The 19,158-nt window shown below is 35.5% G+C and overlaps 1 protein-coding gene across 1 annotated transcript in view; it reads left to right on the forward strand.

Annotated features, from left to right (window-relative positions):
- Stt3b (STT3 oligosaccharyltransferase complex catalytic subunit B) overlaps nt 1–19,158 on the forward strand; it is a 74,892-nt gene that overhangs the window by 6,660 nt on the left and 49,074 nt on the right. Inside the window, exon 2 of the mRNA XM_070006480.1 lies at nt 17,583–17,691. Within this exon, the coding sequence (XP_069862581.1) occupies nt 17,583–17,691 (109 nt within the window). The remainder of the gene's footprint in view (nt 1–17,582; nt 17,692–19,158) is intronic.

Genomic DNA, 19,158 nt, shown 5'->3' on the forward strand with positions numbered 1-19,158 from the left:
TCCCTACTTTCATTTTTAAACTATTCTGCTTTCTGAGGTTTCTGTGTTTTCATTTTAGCTATTTCAGTACTATTTAGAGCATTAGAAATGGACGGAAATGGAAATACATAGAATTTGTTTTTAAAGAAGGGTCATTCTTTGACTATCAGCTCTGGGACTTAAAGTTTTATTGGATTTTCTTGGTCTTCTGTGTTTCTTGTATAAAAGAAGTGACTTATAAAAAATTAATAAATAAAAAGGAGGGTCATGTGTCTGCAGGAGATAAGTGTTAGAAGAGATAGGAGCCGATGGTCCAGAGGATCTTATTTTTTAGGTTAACTGGCATGTGTAGACTTGCCAGGAAATCTAACCACAGTTTAAAATTTATTAATTGAAAAAGTGTTTTCTTAATTTCAAATGAAAAAACATCTAAACATCTTGGGATATGTTTGTACATATTCTGATCAGAGCTTTTAAGTTATTCAAATTTATACTACTTCTGTAAGAATTGTGATTATTGCACTAATTAAATCAACTGTATCATCTCTAACCACTTGTTTTTCTTTCTGAGAAAAAATTACTATTTCAGGATAATGTTAAGAGATGCTTTAAATGGTAGTAGATAAGTAGTTTTTACAGTGTTGCAAAAAGTCTGACAATTGAGGAAATGAGGTGACATCTTTTAATTTCCGCAGACAAAATATTTTTCACTTCAGTATTGAGATATGCCTGACTCCAAAGTCTTTGTCTGGTGGGTGTTGTTCTACCCCTGCCTCCAAGGCAGGCTTAAATGAAAAGTATCCTCCATTTAATTTATGTCTTTCAATCATTGCCTGTGATTTAAGTCTTAACATATTGGCCTATCAAAATATTTATAAAAATGCCTAGTCACAAACCTTCCTCTAAGCTCACTAGTTGGATGGGCTAATTATTTTGATCATTTTAAGTAGGAAAGGGGAAATTGGTAGTTGTGTGTTTGTTTGATAGAGGGTTTTCAGAAATGGGCTTTTTTTTTTTTTTTAAGAAATGGAACTTTTAAGGTAGTACCTGAATGGGAGGCGAAGATGTCTGAACTTGGTTAAATGCTTTGTTTAAATTTATTTTGTCTGTACAACATTCATAGTAGTGAGCTTAAAAGTATTAAGCCATTGTAGCTAAGGAGTGACAGGGTGGATAACTGTACTACTTTGAGAGTACAATAAGAATTCTAAAGCTTGGGGCTGAGGGGGTGGCTCAGTGGTAGAGTGCTTGCCTTGCATGCATGAGGCTCTGGGTTTGATTCCTCAGCACCATATAATCAGAAAAAGCCGGAAGTGGCGCTGTGGCTCAAGTGGTAGAGTGGTAGAGCGCCAGCCTTGATCTGGGACAGCGCCCAGGCCCACAGTTCTGGCCCTGTGACTGACACAAACAAAACAAAGAGTTCTAAAGCTAATTTTTTTAAAGAATATACCTTGTCCACTTCCTTGTTATCAGGACAAAGAAGCAAGGAACACAGGGATGGAATACCTAAACTGGCAGATTCTTTTCCAGTGTTCTTTCAGCTGTGGTTTTTTTTTTGGGGGGGGGGGGGTCGGGTCGTGGGGCCTGAACTCTGGGCCTGGGTGCTGAGTTCAGCGCTAGCGCTCTACCACTTGAGCCACAGCGCCACTTTCGGCTTTTTTTCTTTTTGCTTATGTGGTGCTGAGGAATCGAACCCAGGGCCTCAGGCATGCAAGGCAAGCGCTCTACCACTGAGCCACCTTCCCAGCCCTCAGCTGTGTTTTCATTAGAGAGAGAGTCCTATTTTGAGAGGTTGTCTGAAAATTGCTACTTCAGAAATTAGCAGTTGTTTTACTAACTCACTCTTGTGTACCTGAAGTCCAAATAGCAGGCAGGGCATAGAGAATGACAATTAGAGATAATAGGAAAAAGGAACATTTATATAAGAAAGAAATTGTACTTGTAGTATAGTATATAATTTGGCAGTGGGCACTATTTTTCCTATTGGTTTGGTTTTTCTTCTCTCTTCCGTATGTCTGTCTGTCTGTATGTATGTATGTATGTATTTTTGAGAAGAGATGTCACTATGTAGCACAGGTTTGTCTTGTACAGAGATCCTGCCTGAGTCTTCAGTGTTAGGATTACAGCATTGTGACGACATATCTAACCCTAGTCAGACATGTTCCAATATTGAAAATGTTGAAAATTAAAGTTTTGATATGACAACTACAGCTTTTGTGGTGAAGTTTAATTTGGAATTGATGATGTAAAAATTGCATGCATGAATTGCCTGTAATAACCATGAAATCAGATCAAGTATTAAAACTTCATTCTTTTTTGACTTTGTGTTCATTCTTATTGTATAAAAATATATCTAAATAAACACAATTTGTACATAGTAATAAACTTAACATTACTTAGCTGATAAGCTAATAAAGGGTCTGGGGATTTTATTTTTTTTTCATGCATACAACTATATTAAGTGTTTTCAAGTAGAGATTTCCCTCCTCCCATGATACTTTTTTTCTTTAGTGATAGCTAGAAGTCCTTCCAACTTTCAAAAGACCTCAGTTGTATTTGTTTTTAAATTTAAAAATATTGGCAAGTTCTTATTCTCTTCCTCCCTCTCTCCATAGATAATAGCATATGGTACATATTTATCATGTATATATTAATTTTGAAGGTAAAATTCTATACCATTGTACCATTAGAGAAATTAAAATGAATAATTTAATACTTAATTAGTACTTGATTTTTAAGTAATACTAAATTTCTAAGTTCTAGTATATACATAAATTATTGTTTGGCGTGCTAGTTTTGTATTAAGAGTATAAAGCCAAGTTGACCAAATACAGTTGATGAAAGGATATTGACTGGTGGAAACTCAATTATTAAAAGAAAATTAATGTACCATGTCTAGTCCAAGCAAAAATAATGGAGTGTAGAATTATTAGAATTATCAGAAAGCAGTACTCTTGTAATCTTTGAGATAGTCTTTGAAATAAGCCTTTGTTATTGTACACATGATATACAGAGGGGTTATAGTGACATAAGTCAGGTAATGAGTATATTTTGTTTTTGAACAGTGTTACCTCTCCTTGTTTTCTCCCCATTTTTCCCTCCTAACTTCCTTCACAAATTGTAAAGTTCATTTTCAACCTAGTGTCTAGTGAGTGTCATTGCTGCATTTGTTCAATCTTTGTCCCACCATTTCTGTGCTCCCCTTTACCCTCCCCCAAACAGAAATTTACATACAAGACAAAAGGGACAGAAACCAAAAATGGCAACAAAGGAGGAAAAAAAATCTGAAAAGCAAAATAACAAAAAATTCCTTGTTTCTATTTCTTGGAATTAATTTCAAAAACATCATTTTATATGATCATATATTGAGCCTTTGTGATCCTCTCCTATCTTCTTAATTTAGCATGTCCAAGTGTATTTTTTTTTTTGTCTTACCATTCAGTGTATTTACTTGTAGATGTATAGGCACATTCTGGCTACAACAAATGAGGGAAACCTGTGTTCCTTTGAGTCTGACTTAAGTGTTTCAAAGTCTTTCCATTTCCTTACAAATGGGACAATATTCTTTCTGATGGAAGTATAGAATTTCATTGTGTATATATATCACACTTTCTTGATCAGTTCATCCACTGAGGGGCATCTGGGTTGATTTGGCTATGGTATACAATGCTGCAATGAACATGATTGTGCTTTGTAGCTTTAGTGTGGCGTTAGTGGTGGTCTATTGGATAGATGCCCAGGAATAGAAGGAAGCTCTATGTTCAGTCTTTTGAGGAACGTCCATACTACGTTCCAGAGTGGTTGAACAAGTTTACATTCCAACCAACAGGGTAATAGCATTCCCTTTTGGCAACATCCTCACTAGTGTTTGTTATTATAATGGCCATTCTGACTGGAGTTTGGTAGAATCTCAGTGTTGTTTTGATTTGCATGAAGTAAGTCTTAAATGTTAATATAAACACGAGCAGAGAAAAATATTCTGTGAAGGCTTTTTATTTATAGGTGATAGTGTTTCAGTCTTAATTTTCAATGTTTCAAATGTTGAAAAATAGAATAAGGCCCCATAGAGATCATTGCTCCCACCTTAGAGGCACTTAGTATATGTTTTCTCAATCCCTCATCTCCCAGCTTTCATGGTAATTAACTAATTGCATCTTGTTTTTTGTAGATAAAGGAACTTTGTATTGCTCAATGATATACAGTAACAATTTAGTTGAGACTTTTGTTCTTTCTGCTCAGTGTTATTGTTAAGATTCATCAATCAAGTTTATCAAGAGTATTAGGGTAATAAAGTTCAGCAGTAATTTAAGTAGGTAAACTATATCCACTAGGAGAGATCTGCCTGCTCTTTTCTAAGAAAAAGTTCCTCACCTGTAAGAAAGAAAAGGAGACAGAAATTGTCTCAAAACTGAGTTCTTAAGATAAGAGTCAACCTTGTGTATCTCAGATAACCTTGACAACTATTTTTAAGGTACTGCATAGTCAGAAAGATTCAATCTATCAACAGACATCAAGAATAAGAAAGGAAGTAAGGATAGAGAAGAAACCTCATTGTCTTTAGAGACACAATAATCTGGTATTTATCCAAGGAGGTGAAAATGAGATCACTGAGTCCAAGATCTGCTTGGGCATCATGAAAACCTATTTTAAAAGTAACCAAACAACAACAAACTGTCATCTGTTCCTCATATGTAAAAACTAACTGAAGGAAGAGAATGATTTGGTTGGTAATTATTAAAAGAAGGAAGGAGTACTGAAAGGAGATTTGAGTCGAAGGATTTTAGGAAAACACTAAAAACTTTGATGGATTAGAATTGTAGAGGATGTCAATATCAGATTATGTGTGTGGGGTTTTTGTTGTTACTTATATAGCTACTGAATCTAGGAGAGCTTATTTTCTGTGTTGTTTTCTTCTGGTAGTTAATGGGTATTGATTTTATTCTTTGCCATTTCTATATTCCTTTATTGATTTTATAGCTGACTTTCTCTTCAGATAGGATGTAAAGGTAGGATATTAGAAAGATGCCTTAAAAAACTGGCCAATGAAAAATTTGATTTGGAGAATTGGTCTTTGTAAGTGTTAGAGTTTATATGGGTACTCGAGAAGAGGACACCATGCCATGCAGTATTCAGGCAGAGAGACTTTTATTCCCCTAAACTACTCTCTCCCAAGTTGGAACATGTGGCCCAAGGGGCTAAGCCACTGTCAGGTCAGGGTTTAAGTATGGAAGGGGTGGGGAGAAGGTGTGGCAAGGTGAGGGAAGTTGTGGCCAAGCCAGATGTAGATGTGACCTCAGGGCCTGAGACTCTCCAATGGGGGGCATCATATGGGGCAGTCCAGGATATGACCTCAGAGAAGGGGGAGGTGACTGCACAGGGCCTGCCTGGACAGACCTTACATTAAGTACTTGAAAAACTTTTAGGGCTTTGAGAATTTGATGTTTCTTTCTGTGTTAGCAAATGTTTTATTTAGGACATTGGCCAGGTTATGTCATTCTAATTAGAAAGTTCTTAATTGAATTAATATAAAATCTCTAATATGTATCTACTTACTATTTAGAATGATTTTGGTCAAATTTGGTGGTATTTTTCTGCTGTGCATTAGTATAGAACTCATTTAAATAAATAATAGTTTTGTTTCTTCAAACTCTCAGTTTAGCCTATTCAGTATTTCTGTAAAATTCAAACTTAAAAAATTAAGCCAAATATTGGAAGAAAGGATATCTACCACCAAAAAATTCCATGTGATACATAACATAACAGGATATATAAATACTTTGAATTTGGTTGTACTCAGATAATGGTCTAACTTAATGATTTAAGCAATTTTAGTACTAGTAGTGTTTCACTTATGTGAATATCCCAAGTGAAGTTACTTTGCTGAAATAATATTAACTGTTAAGAAATAAGACCATGTTTTGTATCCATAGTCCCATCACTGAGGAAGCTGAGGTCAAAACCACTCTCAAAAACCAAAACATAACGATAAAAAGAAACATGCCAAGTATACTTATTTTTTTAAAAATAAGCTTATTTTTCTTAAGAGATTAATAGTTTATTATTGCCATTATAAAACAAAACTACTTAAATTTTGCTGAGGACTACTCAGTTGACTAAGTTAGCTAGAGATGTTTTGAAGATTTTAACACCTGTGAAGTAAAAATACACAAGCCATTTATTCTTTTCTCATAGGTAAGATAGATTATGGTTACTTGAATTTTCATGCTCATTTTTCCTTTTAATAAATGCAAACAATTTACCATTACTATAGAGAGACATGCAAGATCCTTTAAATTAAGAATATGATTTCTAGTCTTCCTGTAATTAGGAACATAATACTCAGTGACTACAAAGACAGAACCTCTATCCTTAATAATTATATTTTCTATTCTGGCAATTTGTAGTGGTATAGTAACTGTAATATTTTGATGCACTTTGAATTTGACTATAATGTACATGTATAAATCAGCATTCTAACTCTAATAAAGTTGTTTTAATCTTATTAAAGGAGAATTGATGAAGAAAGTAGATGATAATGCTTTCCTTTAAAGTAGAACATATCTTAGTCCACACATGGAAATGATTTATGTTAGCATCATTGATTGCCATCATGAGTTGGGAGATGAATGGCTACCTCAGAAAGAACTTTGAAGGAGTTTTAAGTTTTAGTTACATTCGTATTTCTTCCAAGTACAAATAATGCTCAAAGAGTATGCTTTATGTTTTTTATGAGTTTCATTGTTAATTTTTTTTATATGGAAAAAGAAAGCAATAAAAGTAAAATTTACAAGCTAACATTTTAGAAGTAGAATTGAAACTATATTATATATGTCGACATTATTAAGACTACATTGAATATACATTATTTAGTATACACTAGATTCCTGCAAATGATGACTTTAGGTGGGGTTGGATACATTTGGTTTCATGGTTTTGTGTGTGTGTGTATGTGTGTATGTGCATGTGTGTGTTTTGCTAGATTGAACCCAAACTTTGTAATGCTACACAAGTGTTCTATCACTGAGCTATATCCTAGCTAGCTCCTAGTTTCATGATTCTTGATTTAACTGGATAATTATAGATAATTTAATATACAACTCCAGCAGCACTTTAGGGATCCATCACAGCTTTGACTGATCTTACTTAAACTTTACCATAGAGGTTAAAAGATACTAAAAAAATAATAGGCATGAAATAAGTTACTTTCCATTAAAACATCTTTTTGTTGTTGTTGTTGGTCGTGGGGTTTGAACTCTGGGCCTGGGTACTGTCCCTCAGCTCTTCACCTCAAGGCAAGTGCTCTACCACTTGAGCCACAGTGCCACTTCCAGCTTTCTGGTGGTTTATTGGAGATAAGAGTCTCATGGATTTTTCCTGCCCGGGTTGGCTTTGAACTGCCATCCTCAGCTCAGCCTCCTGAGTAGCTAGGATTACAGGCATGAGCCACCGGTGCTCAGTTCCATTAAAACCCCAGTAGCACCAAGATAAATAAGTATATAAGTTGTATTGCAGTGAACATTTGTACTCATTGACACTTAGGACATGTATGTTCTTAATTTTTAGAATTTAATAAGCTTACTAAGTGGAAGTTTAATTTCATTCCCCAAATCATTTTTATTTTATACTAGGCAAATTTATTGCAGTTTCTGTTTTCGTTTGTGGCTTATTGATCATTACAACAATCATAAATACCTAATAGATATTTTTATTCCTTGCATTTTACATATGTACTGCTTAGTATGTTAGAAGAATGTGCTCTTGCTGATGTCGATGGCTTGAGCTTGTAATCCTAGCTGTTCAAGAGGCTGAAATTTGAGGCATGAGTTTGAAACCAGCTGGGCAGGAAAGTCCATGAGACTTATCTGTAGTTAATCAGCAAAAAGCCAAAAATGGAAGCCTGGCTCAGTGGTAGAGCACCATCCTTGAGCAAAAAAGGTAATGGACAGTCCCCAGGCTCTGAATTGTGAGTACTGGCAAAAGAAAGGAAGGAAAGAAGGAATAAAAAGAAATAATGTGTTCTTGAAGTCAAATAACCTCCAAAGGTCATATTTTGTTATGAAGAACAGTATTTACAAAGATATACAATTATAAATCTATACAGTATTTCTGTCAGCTTGCATAATTTATCCTTGTTCTGTAAGTCTGAGGTGTGAAAATTTTACAAGTTATATTTCATTTGTGGCCAAAAAGTATGACTTTTTGTTTGTCCTCAGTCTGAGGACAGATAATGGTGGATGACTTGTCCAGAGTGATGTCACTGTCACCAGTAATTCAGCCTCTTTTTCTCCTTAAAGTTTTCCTCTAAATTATTCATTTAGATCATTCATCTAGTATCAGCAAATACATTTCATATTCTGTCTAGATAGCTGAACTAGCATCAGTGCTTTTTGTAAGGGCATGCTACAGTTCTCATTATAAAAAAAGCATTTGCTAATATTTGATTTTTCCTACTTCCATACTTTATCATGGAAATTAAGATTCATGGAAATTAAGATGTGTACCAACATGTTAGGCTTAACTTTGTGTGTAGATGTATGTGAGGGTGTGTGTGTGTCCATATTCTGGAGCTTGAACTCAGGGCCTGGGCACTATCCCTGAGCTATTTGTTTTGTTTTTTTTTTTGTATGTTTTTATTGTAAAAATGCTGTACAAGGGTTACAGTTACACAAGCAAGGTAATGATTACATTTCCTATTGAGCATTGTTGCTACCCTGAGCTGTTTTTTGAACTCAAGGTTAATGCCTTGGCATTTGAACCATGGCTCCAGTTAGGCTTTTCAGAGATAAGATTCTCAGACTTTCCTATGTAGGCTGGCTTCAAACCACAATCTTCATATCTCAGCCTCCTGAGTAATTAGGATTACAGATGTGAATCTTTGACATCTACCTGTACTAATTATTTTTTTAATTGGCATTTGTATTCGTCTGTTTTGTGCTACTAAACGAGAATCCTTGACAGGAGATAATTTATAAAGAACAGATTTATGTCCTGTGATTCTAGAGACTAGGAAATCCAAGGGTGAAGGGTGCCAGCTTTCTTGGCTACATTATCCTGTGTTGGAAGATGTCTGGACAGAGAAAATGCATAGATCATATGTATATGCATATCATACGTATGTGCAGAAGGTGAATTTTTTGTTGTTGTTGTTGTTGATACTGTTGTTGTTTTTTGCCTGTCCTGAGGCTTGAACTTGGGGCCGGGGCACCATCCCTGAACCTCTTTGTACTCAAGACTAGCACTCTACCACTTGAGCTTCAGCGCCACTTCTGCCCTTTTCTGAGTAGTTTACTGGAGATAAGAACCTCACAGCCTTTCCTGCCCTGGCTGGCTTTGAACCGTAATCCTAAGATCTCAGCCTTCCAAATAGCTAGGATTACAGGTATGAGCCACCAGCACCCAGCTGTGAACTTGGTTTTATAACAAACATACTCTACTGATAATAACTTTACTTCATTCATGAGGACAGAGCCCTAATGGGTTGCACTGGGGATTAAATTTCTAACATAAATTTTAGGGGCCACACATTTCAGTGTTCATGTAACTCATGAGAAAGATTGATCTAAGTGCTTTATGGTAGGTGAGCCTGAAGCCTAATGATGGTATGTCACCTTATTAAAGTCATAGAGCTACAACCAAGATTTACTGGTTTGCAGGGCTTAAGTTTTGTTTTTGTGCTAGTATTGGGGCTTGAACCTTAGAACCTTGTGTTCTCACTTGGTTTTGCCGCTCACTTCTGAAACTCTACCATTTAAGCCAGGCCTACACTTCTGGCTTTTTACTGATTATTGGAGTTTCTCAAACTTTTCTGCCTGAGTTGACGCCAAACTTCAGTCCTCAGATCTCGGCCTCTTTGAGTAGCTAGGATTATAGGCATGAGCCACCAGCACCTGGCTAAGTATTTTATCATTTTTTGTATGAAAATATAGCTGCATTTATATTTTGTATAAAATATAGCTACAAATATTTGTAACAAGTTTTTTATTTGTCTTGGTGACTAAGCTGAATTGTAAGATTATTAATATGCCTTCCCTTAAGTCTTAAGATGTCTAGAGAAGACTTACATATATTGTGTGAATTAGTGTTTGCTTTATTTGACTTTATCCCTTGTTTTTCCCCCCAGATTATTCCCTGAACAATGTTGTTTAGTTGAACTTTGGGCTTGGGCACTGTCCCTGCGCTCTTCAGCTCAAGGTGAGCGCTCTACCAATTACTTGAGCCACCATGCGACTTCTGGTTTTCTGGTGGTTAGTTGGAGATAAGAGTCTCATGTGCTTTTCTGCCGGGGCTGGCTTTGAATTGTGATCCTCAGATCTCAGCCTCCTGAGTAGCTAGGATTACAGGCATGAGCCACCAGCACCTGGCCTGTGTAGTTCATTTTTTTGTGTGTACATAAACGTTTTTAATCCTCTTACATATTACAAAGTCTGGTGTTCATTTTTAATATTTTTATTGTAAAAATAGTGTACAGAGGGGTTACAGCTACATGAGTAGGGTAATGAGTACATTTCCTGTTGATCATTGTTACCTCCTCCTTGGTTTTTCCCCTACCATCCCTTCTCTTCCCACCTCCCCAAGTCCTCCTGCCCCCCCCACAAGTTGTACAGTTCCTTTTTAACATAGTGTCTTGTACATCTCATTGTTAAAATGGGTCATTTTTAATGTAGTATTTAGTGAGTACCACTACTGCATTTGTTCACCCTTTCTCTCCCTTTCTGTGCCTCCCTACCCTTTCAGAAACAGGTAAGTGAACAAACAAGACAAAAAAAAAAGAAAACAAACAAGCCAGGTATTGATGGCTTGTGCCTGTAATCCTACTGAGGAAGCTGAGATCTGAGGATTGCAGTTCAAAGCCAGCCTAGGCAAAAGAATCTCCATGAGACTCTGATCTCCAATGTAACCACTCAAAAACTTGAAATGGAGCTGTGGCTCAAGTGGTAGAGCACTAGCCTTGAGCACAAAGAGGCTCAGAGACAGTGCATAGGCCCTGTGTTCAAGCCATACAATTGACCAAAATAAAAAGAAAAAACAACAACAAAGAATAAAACCTTGTTTCCATTTCCTGGGGTCCGTTTCAGTAAATACTCTATATGATCAAAAAAGCACATAGGCATTGTGCCTTGAACTTGTGTGTATGTGTAACTTTGGTTTGAACTTAGGACTTTGTGTTTGCTAGGCTGGTACTGAACCACTTTAAATACACTTAGCCCTGCTTTTTGTTTTGGAGATGGAGTTTAAAAACTTTATCCAGCTAGCCTCAAACCTTGAGCTCTTTTAAATCTGAGATAGGACTGTTTTGGGTTAGTATGTATTAGGAAGAAGTTATACTGTATGCATTGTAATAGTTTTTTTTTTTTTTTTTGTATATCTCTATTCTTTTTCTTTCTTCTTCTTCTTTTTTTTTTTTTTTTTTTTTTTTTTTAATGTGTTCTGGTTCTGAAACTTGAACTCTCAGTGCCTGGGAGCACTGGCCTTGAGTTCTACCAGTTGAGCCACAGCTCCACTTCTGTCTTTTTGGTGATTAATTGGAGAGAAATCTCACAGTTCCTGCCCAGAATGGCTTACAGTTGGTTAGTGTCAGATCTCACCTCTTGGGTAGCCAGGATTTACAGGTAAGAGCTACTGGAACCTGGTTTGTATCTCATTTTTAAGTGGGAAGGTTCACAGTAGCTTCAGAAGACTGCAAGACATTTTCAGCCTTTAAACCTTCAGTTTCTCTTATTTTGCTGAGAAGTAGAAACACAAGTACTTTGTCTAAAATACAGTGTGCTTTCTGCTTATGAAGGTGAATTAAATTGCCCCTACCTATTAGTTGTAAGAGTAGTGGTTAGGGAGAGTCATCTTAAGATCCAATTGCAACTTCTTGTGTGTAAATGAGTATATTTATCACTCTGTGTATTTGTAGAAGATTTTAAAAAAATGCATCATTAGTTATTCTTTGCTATTCTTAAACACTGATTTGAAATGTCTATATTAATGCTAGTTTGGGGCATAAAGTCACATGGGTTATGTTCTTAAGTTTTAAAACTAGCTGTATGTTGAATGTGTTTACCAAGACAGTGTTCATCCATATTACTTGGTAAGAGTGGGTTTAGATTGTTTTAATAATCATAGTAAAGTAGATTTTTACCCTGCTCTGTGTATTTAATAATATAGCTGATCATTCTGGCAGGCTGTTTGTTTTTGATCCCTTACTAGATGACAGGAATAATAAAAAGTACACTGAAATTCGAGTTTTAGCTTGTGGCCTTAGTTGTGTTGTACTTTTACCTTCCTTGCAGGTAGATATAAAATATGAGTTCTACACATAAAATTTCTCAATGGGACTGGAAGGTATAAATAACATGACGTACATGAAAACCTTTAGACTAGCAATTGTCTTTGGGCTAGTAATTGTTATCTAATACTTTGGTTTTTGCTCTTACTTTTGTGCAATTATTTTTACTTATTTCATTTGCTTCTGTTTGACATCAGTTGTTACTTGCTCATTTCTGACATCAATTGTTACTTGCTCATTTCCTTTATTAGTGCTGGTTGCTTTTTTAAAAAAGGGATGTATACATATTAACTTTGGTAGTTTTAATCATTGTATGTATAAGAATCTTGAACTACACTTTGCAAACAAGTTCTTAAGAATGTTTGTGTAAAGCTTTTTACAAAATTGATTAATAACAAGTTGTTACTAGTTATGCAGGACTTAACACAGGTTTCTGGCTATGACTAACAACTGTGCCAACATTGGGAATCTGAGATATCACAATTAGACATATTGAATTTGTGTGTCCTTTTGTTTCCAAAGCAATTTAAGAAAGTGCTTAAGCTTCAAGGTTCAGTGTTGCATCCTAAATACATTTTAAGAGAACTTTGTTAATGGTCTTTGTTTACATGTACTTTAAGTATATGTTCCATTGTTTTTAAAATACTTGTTTTATTTTTGAAACCTTTTTCAAATGAGAGTTTACATACAAGCCCAATATATAAACATGCAAATAAAGATTACATAAAACAGTTATGTCTTCCCTCAAAAGTAATTGCAGTAGATCTTTTTGGAATTTCTGCAGTATTGGGGATGGTTTGAATTTTAAGGTTCACAGTACCCAGAAAGTGGTGTAAATAATTACATGCATTGATTGGTATATTTCTATTTGGAATTATATTGTGATCATGCTTAAGTACGTAGGCAGTGGAGTTACAGCTGCCCAGTTCAACTCCCTTGTAGGCTGCTTCATGACTGACTTTAGACAAATTATATAATCGTCTCTATTCTGTCTACCACAAAGATTTATGCATGATGATTAAGTGAAAAATATTCTTGGTGTTAAACCAATGTTAACATTTAAAATAATTAGAATAATATATAATATAATAATAAATATATCATAATATATAAGTATTCAAAATGCAACTTTATTACCACTCCTGGGTATCTTTCTGTTCCTTAAACACACTGATTCTTTTATTCAGGGGTTCTTTGCCTACAATAAGCTCCCCTGACACTTTGGTTGGCTACTAGCATTCTGTTTTTTTTTTCCAGAGGTGGGGTGGCAGGGGAGTATGTGTTGGTACTGGCACTTGATCTTGTGCTCTATTATTTGAACCACACTTGCACTTCCAGGTTTTTATTAGTCAGTTGGAGATAAGATTTCTTGGGTTTATCTGCATGGGCTGTCTTTGAGTAGCTAGGGTTACCAGCCTGGGCCACCAGTTCCAAGCCCTACTTCCAATCTTAAATGTCTCAGAGGTGAGAAAACTTTATAAATTGATTAAAACAGTCTTTACTCACTCCTCCTTTCCTTTTTCCAATTTTAATGTTTTATTTCATTGGACTTTTCTTGAGTTTCAGACATTCTTGTTTCAGTCTATAATTCTCTGTGTGCGTGTGTGTCAGTCCTGGGGCTTGAACTCAGGGTCTAAACACTCTCCCTTAGTTTCATTGCTTAAGGTTAGCACTCTACCACTTCTACTTCTTTCCACTAGCTTTCTGGTGGTTAATTGGAGATCAGTCTCATGGACTTTCCAATCCAGGCTGGCTTCAAACCATCATCTTCAAATCTCAGCCTTCTGAGTAGCTGTGATTACAGGCATGAACCACCAGCATTTTATGGAATTCTGGGGCTTGAAATCAGGGCTTGATGGTTGTCCTTCAGCTGTTTTCATTAAGGCTGACACTCTACCTCTTGAGTAATGGCTCCACTTCTGTTTTTTTACTGGTTACTGGAGATGAAAATGTCTGACTTCCTGCCTGGGATGGCTTTGGAACCATAATCCACAGATCTTAGCCTCCTGAGTAGCTGAGATTGCAGGCATTGAGCCTCAGTTATATATTATAACAGTATAATAATTTGGTTTATGTTTACTGCATTTGAGCTATAGGAGAACAGAGTACATTTTTCAATGCTCTAATCCCAGTACCTAACAAAAAAACAACAACAAAAAACTGTCTCATTAAGTAGCATTTTTGTAAAAAGTGCTCTATAATATATATATATTTATATGTAACATCAGATAAGACCTGATCTATAACTTAGAATCTGCGTATCCTCTCTTTCTTCCTTTCTCTTCCTTTCTCTAGTGTTTGAGTCACTACTTTTTTTTTTTTTTTGCCAATATGGTCAAAATAATTTTTAAAATATAATGCTATTGTTATTATTAAGGTGTTGTACACAGAGGGATTACTAAGTCAGGAGATGAGTACAGTTCTTCTTGGGCAACATCACCCCTTCCTTGGCTTTCCTCCAGTTTCCCGCTGCCATCCCTGCTCATAAGTTGTAAAGTTTTCCATTTTCCACATAGTATCTACTGAATACCATGCCTGCATTTGTTATTGAAGGTGGTACTAAATCTAAGGATGTTCAAGGCCTCTAAGGTGAAATTATACACCTTCTGGAGAGACATTAAAGGAGCAAAACTATTCATGGACTGAATGAAGATTCAGTGTAAAGATGTTAATTTTCCCCAAAATGATTTGTAAAGTAAATGGAATTTTAGTCAAAATCTTGCCAGGTGTTTTGAGAGGAATTGACAGGCCTATTTTAAAGTTAATGTGGAAATGTAAAGGGACAAAAACATAAAGCACTATTAAAAATATTCTCTGAGCCAGGTGTGGCTCATGCCTGTAATCCTAGCTACTCAGAAGGCTAAGATCTGAGCATCACAGTTCAAAGCCAGCCCAGGCAAGAAAGTCCATGAGACTTACCTCCAATAAACCACCAGAAAACCGGAAGTGGCTCTCTAGCCCAAGTGGTAGAGTGCTAGCCTTGAGTTGAAGAACTTGAGGGACAGCTCCCAGGCCCAGAGTTCAAGCCCCACGACTGCCTCCCCCACCCCCCCAAAAATATATATATTCCCTCAGACATCAAGATTTGCTTTAAAGCTGTATTTCTGAAGCTAATATAATCAGCATAAGAATAGGCATAAATACCACTTGAATAGAGTACAAAAAGCAAAAACAAATTCAGACATTTAGTCCTGTAGTTAAATGATAGAGAGATTGAGAAAAGATGGTTATTTCAATAAATGGAACAATAATAATGAGGGAAAAATTAAATTGGACCCTCATTTCTCCATACATGTAATAATTCCAAAGATCTAAGTAGCTAAATTATAAGTTGTCATGAAGAACAGAAGATTCTGGGGTAGCAAAGAACTTTTTTTTTAAAATCTTTTTTCTTTCCTAATACTTTCTACTTCCTTTCTCTCCTTCCCTCTCTTTCTTTAGAGGCACTGGCCTTCTAGCAAAAGTGATAAATTTAGGTTTTTGTCAATAATTTTTTTAAAAAGAACTATCAGTAGTGAAGAGAGAAGCAATAGAATGAGACAGTTCATAAAATTGGCAAAGGAACAGTACCCAACATGTAACAAAAAAAAAACCCCAAAAACTTAAATCAGCTAAAAAATATGGATAGAACTTTTAACACCCAACAACACACTTTTCAGAGAGCTATCTAATGCTGCCAGCATTAAATGGGCTCCCTAACAAGAGACCAATTTAACTTGACTTCCTGGAATGTAAAGGTGCTAAGTGTTGATGACTCAGACTTATCTTTTTGGGAATGTTAATCAAGTAAATGGTAAATTACATCTTCCAAATACTAGAAAGTAAACTGGGATTTGGGTATAGCAGCCCTTAGAAATGTATTGAAGTTTGAAGAATGGGTTTGCTGGGTTAAATGGGTAACTGAGGGGATTAATAGTCTTAAGATTTTATGGTAGGAGGGAATTACGTAAATCTGAAAGAATGAAAAGTGTCTATGGAAAGTAGGCATGATATAGGACAGTGTTAGAGGTAGGCTATATGTGGTTTCAACCATATTAAGAAGTAGACATTTGTCATCTTTAATGTTTGAATAGTTGAATAGAGATTTTTATTTTGAAAGACCTGTGATATGGTATACAGATTGTGAAAAGATTCACGGTAGTTTTGCTAGATAAAAGCTTGAATTAGAATACTGGTAGCAGATCAGAAAAATGGACATTTTACAGACATTTAGAAGTTAAAATGACAGGTGTGTGATGATTTGTATAGAGGATTTAAGAAGGAACTCAGATCTTGAGTTGTACAAGGGAGTTACAGTTTAATGTGTCCAATTCATGTGTACAGTATCTTGATTAGAGCCACCTCATCATTCTCCCTGCCCTCCCCCCCTACCTCTGCTTCCAACTGTATCATTTCCTAATTCCTAACTGTATCAATTCCTAAACCCCTTCCTCCAACATCATCATTTCCTACTTCCATTTTCATGTGTTATTGTTGAGTATTATGGCTATATTTGTGCACCATTACTTTTTCCGTTTGTCTATACCCTTTCCTTTAGTTCCCACCACCTAGACTTGATTCCGCTTCCTCATAATCATTTTGTTTAACTGTTAATTGTTCAAAGGAGTTGCCATCATCTGAATATATATATTGAGCCAGTTTGATCATATATATGTGTATGTGTGTGTATATATATGTATATATATGGATTTGATCATATATGTATTTACATCCATGTATGTTTTAGGTCTGACATCCATATATGAGAGAAAACATGCACCCTTTGAGCTTGATTTACACAATATGATTTTTTTTCTTCTAGATTCATTCATTCATAATCCTCACATCTCAGCTTCCTGAGTAGCTAGGATTGCAGGCATGATCACAGGCACCCAGCACTATAATGTGTTGGTTTAGATTTACTGCTTTTAAGATTGGGGGATGTGGAATGCCTTACCTTTTTTTTTTTTTTTTTTCCCCCTGACTGTTCTTGAACCACAACCCTCCCAATCTTTATCTTCCAAAGTAGCTTAATATTGATGTTATCTCTTGTCAGTGCTTCTTAATCCTTTGAATGTAATGACAAATTCTATGGAACCTCTCATCACTTGTTTAATTCTGTTCTGGACCCTATATGTTAATTTCATAGGTGTGGACATAGGTAGGAAAGAAGTTGAGTTATTTTAGAGGTGTAAACTGATTCTGTTGATATTTTTAATTATTTTTCTGCTACTTAAATGTAAGAAAAATGTGAAAGATATATTTGTATAGCCATAGAATTTAATATAAAAAAGATAGAAGGAATCCTGTTGAACAACTTTATAGCATTTCTTTTTTTTTCTTTTTCTAGGTTTAACTATAGATCAACACATCACCTTGCATCTCATGGGTTTTATGAATTTTTAAATTGGTTTGATGAAAGAGCGTGGTATCCACTAGGAAGAATAGTAGGTGGTACTGTAAGTATATTAACAGTTTATGTTAATTGTAAAGTTTTATAGTTATTTAAATAACTCATTAATTGCAAAGGGGAAATGGCTTCACAACTTTGTATTGTTCATTAATGTATTTTCTATAACTGATTATTCAATCCATATCTTCTTGACCTCTTCCCCCACAGTCTGCTTTGTGGTTTTGTCCCACTAGCCCCTATTTCTGACATGTGGTAGAGCCTGGATGGGGATCTATTTAAATGCAAGTTGTATGTTTTTACTTTATTCTGTAGCAACTTAAGAAAAACCTTTTTGAAAGGAGATAAGAATTTAGAATAACCAGATAATTATAAAATTCCAGGCTGTAAATCTGCATTCTAGGAAATTGAGAATTGGTTATAGTTCACTGAGAATTGTGTTGTCATAAGATGACATAAGTGAAAATATTTTTAGGATTTGGGATATAAGGAGAATTTTGTAAAAGCCAAAGATAGGGGCAGGTGAGGAAAGTTATGTTTTTCATTTTTTGGATGAAGTTTACCAGAAGTTTACTCAATTCCATTCAGTTTTTATGAGTAAACTTTTGACTGTATACTATTTCTGTTTTGTTTTTTATTTATTTTCTTTTCCTTTTTTCTTGCATTTATTTTGTTTTCTCTCTGACATCCTAAGATGATTGACTCAGTAATTTCCAATCTATTTCTACTTGTTTTTTGGAATGGGTATATTGGGATTTGAACTCAGGACTTTGATCTTGCTAGGCAGGTACTATGCTGCCCTTTTTGCTCTTCTTAGATATTTTTTTTTTTTTGTTGGCTATTTTGCCCAGTATTTGGATCTTAAATCCATGGCTTTGCACTTGCTGGGCTTGCTTGCCTCAGGCACTTGAGCCATACTTTAGCCTATTTTTGCCTTGGTTATTTTTGAGGTAGGGTCTCACTTTATATCCAGGGCATCCTAGGCTGAGATCCCCCTATTTGTGCTTTCTTGTGTTGCTGGGGATGACAGATTGTGCCACTGCAACCAGCAGTTGAGATGGTCTTGAGCTTTTTCCTTGGGCTGTCCTCAAATTGTTACCCCTAAATTCTAACTTCAAGTAGCTAGGATTATAGGCTTGAGCCCTAGTCTCTAGCTATCACTTCTTGTCTTGAACTCATCCTCAGTAGAGGCCAGTTTTATCTGAGACTAAGTAATATCCTGATATATGGGACAATATTTGTAAAAGTCTTTTTCATTTTTCTTTGTAGGGATCTTTAGACGTTTGACTGGTTTTAGGGTAGTTTTTAGAGCCAAGTCAATTTCTTGGCTTAAGGTTATACCTAATATTACAAATTTTAAACCTATGTTTATACATCTCAATGAGATTTTTTTTTTCCATTACCGTGTTCCTTTTCAAAACCCAAAGGAAAGCAAAGTTTCTTAACTGCCTTCCTAGGTGGATGAATTAAATTTCTTTTAGTTTTACAAACGGGAGTTGGCTTGTTGGGATTACAG

Source organism: Dipodomys merriami, unplaced genomic scaffold (assembly GCF_024711535.1).
Source record: "Dipodomys merriami isolate MVZ:Mamm:240054 unplaced genomic scaffold, mDipMer1.0.p SCAF_7, whole genome shotgun sequence".
Lineage (NCBI taxonomy): Eukaryota > Metazoa > Chordata > Mammalia > Rodentia > Heteromyidae > Dipodomys > Dipodomys merriami.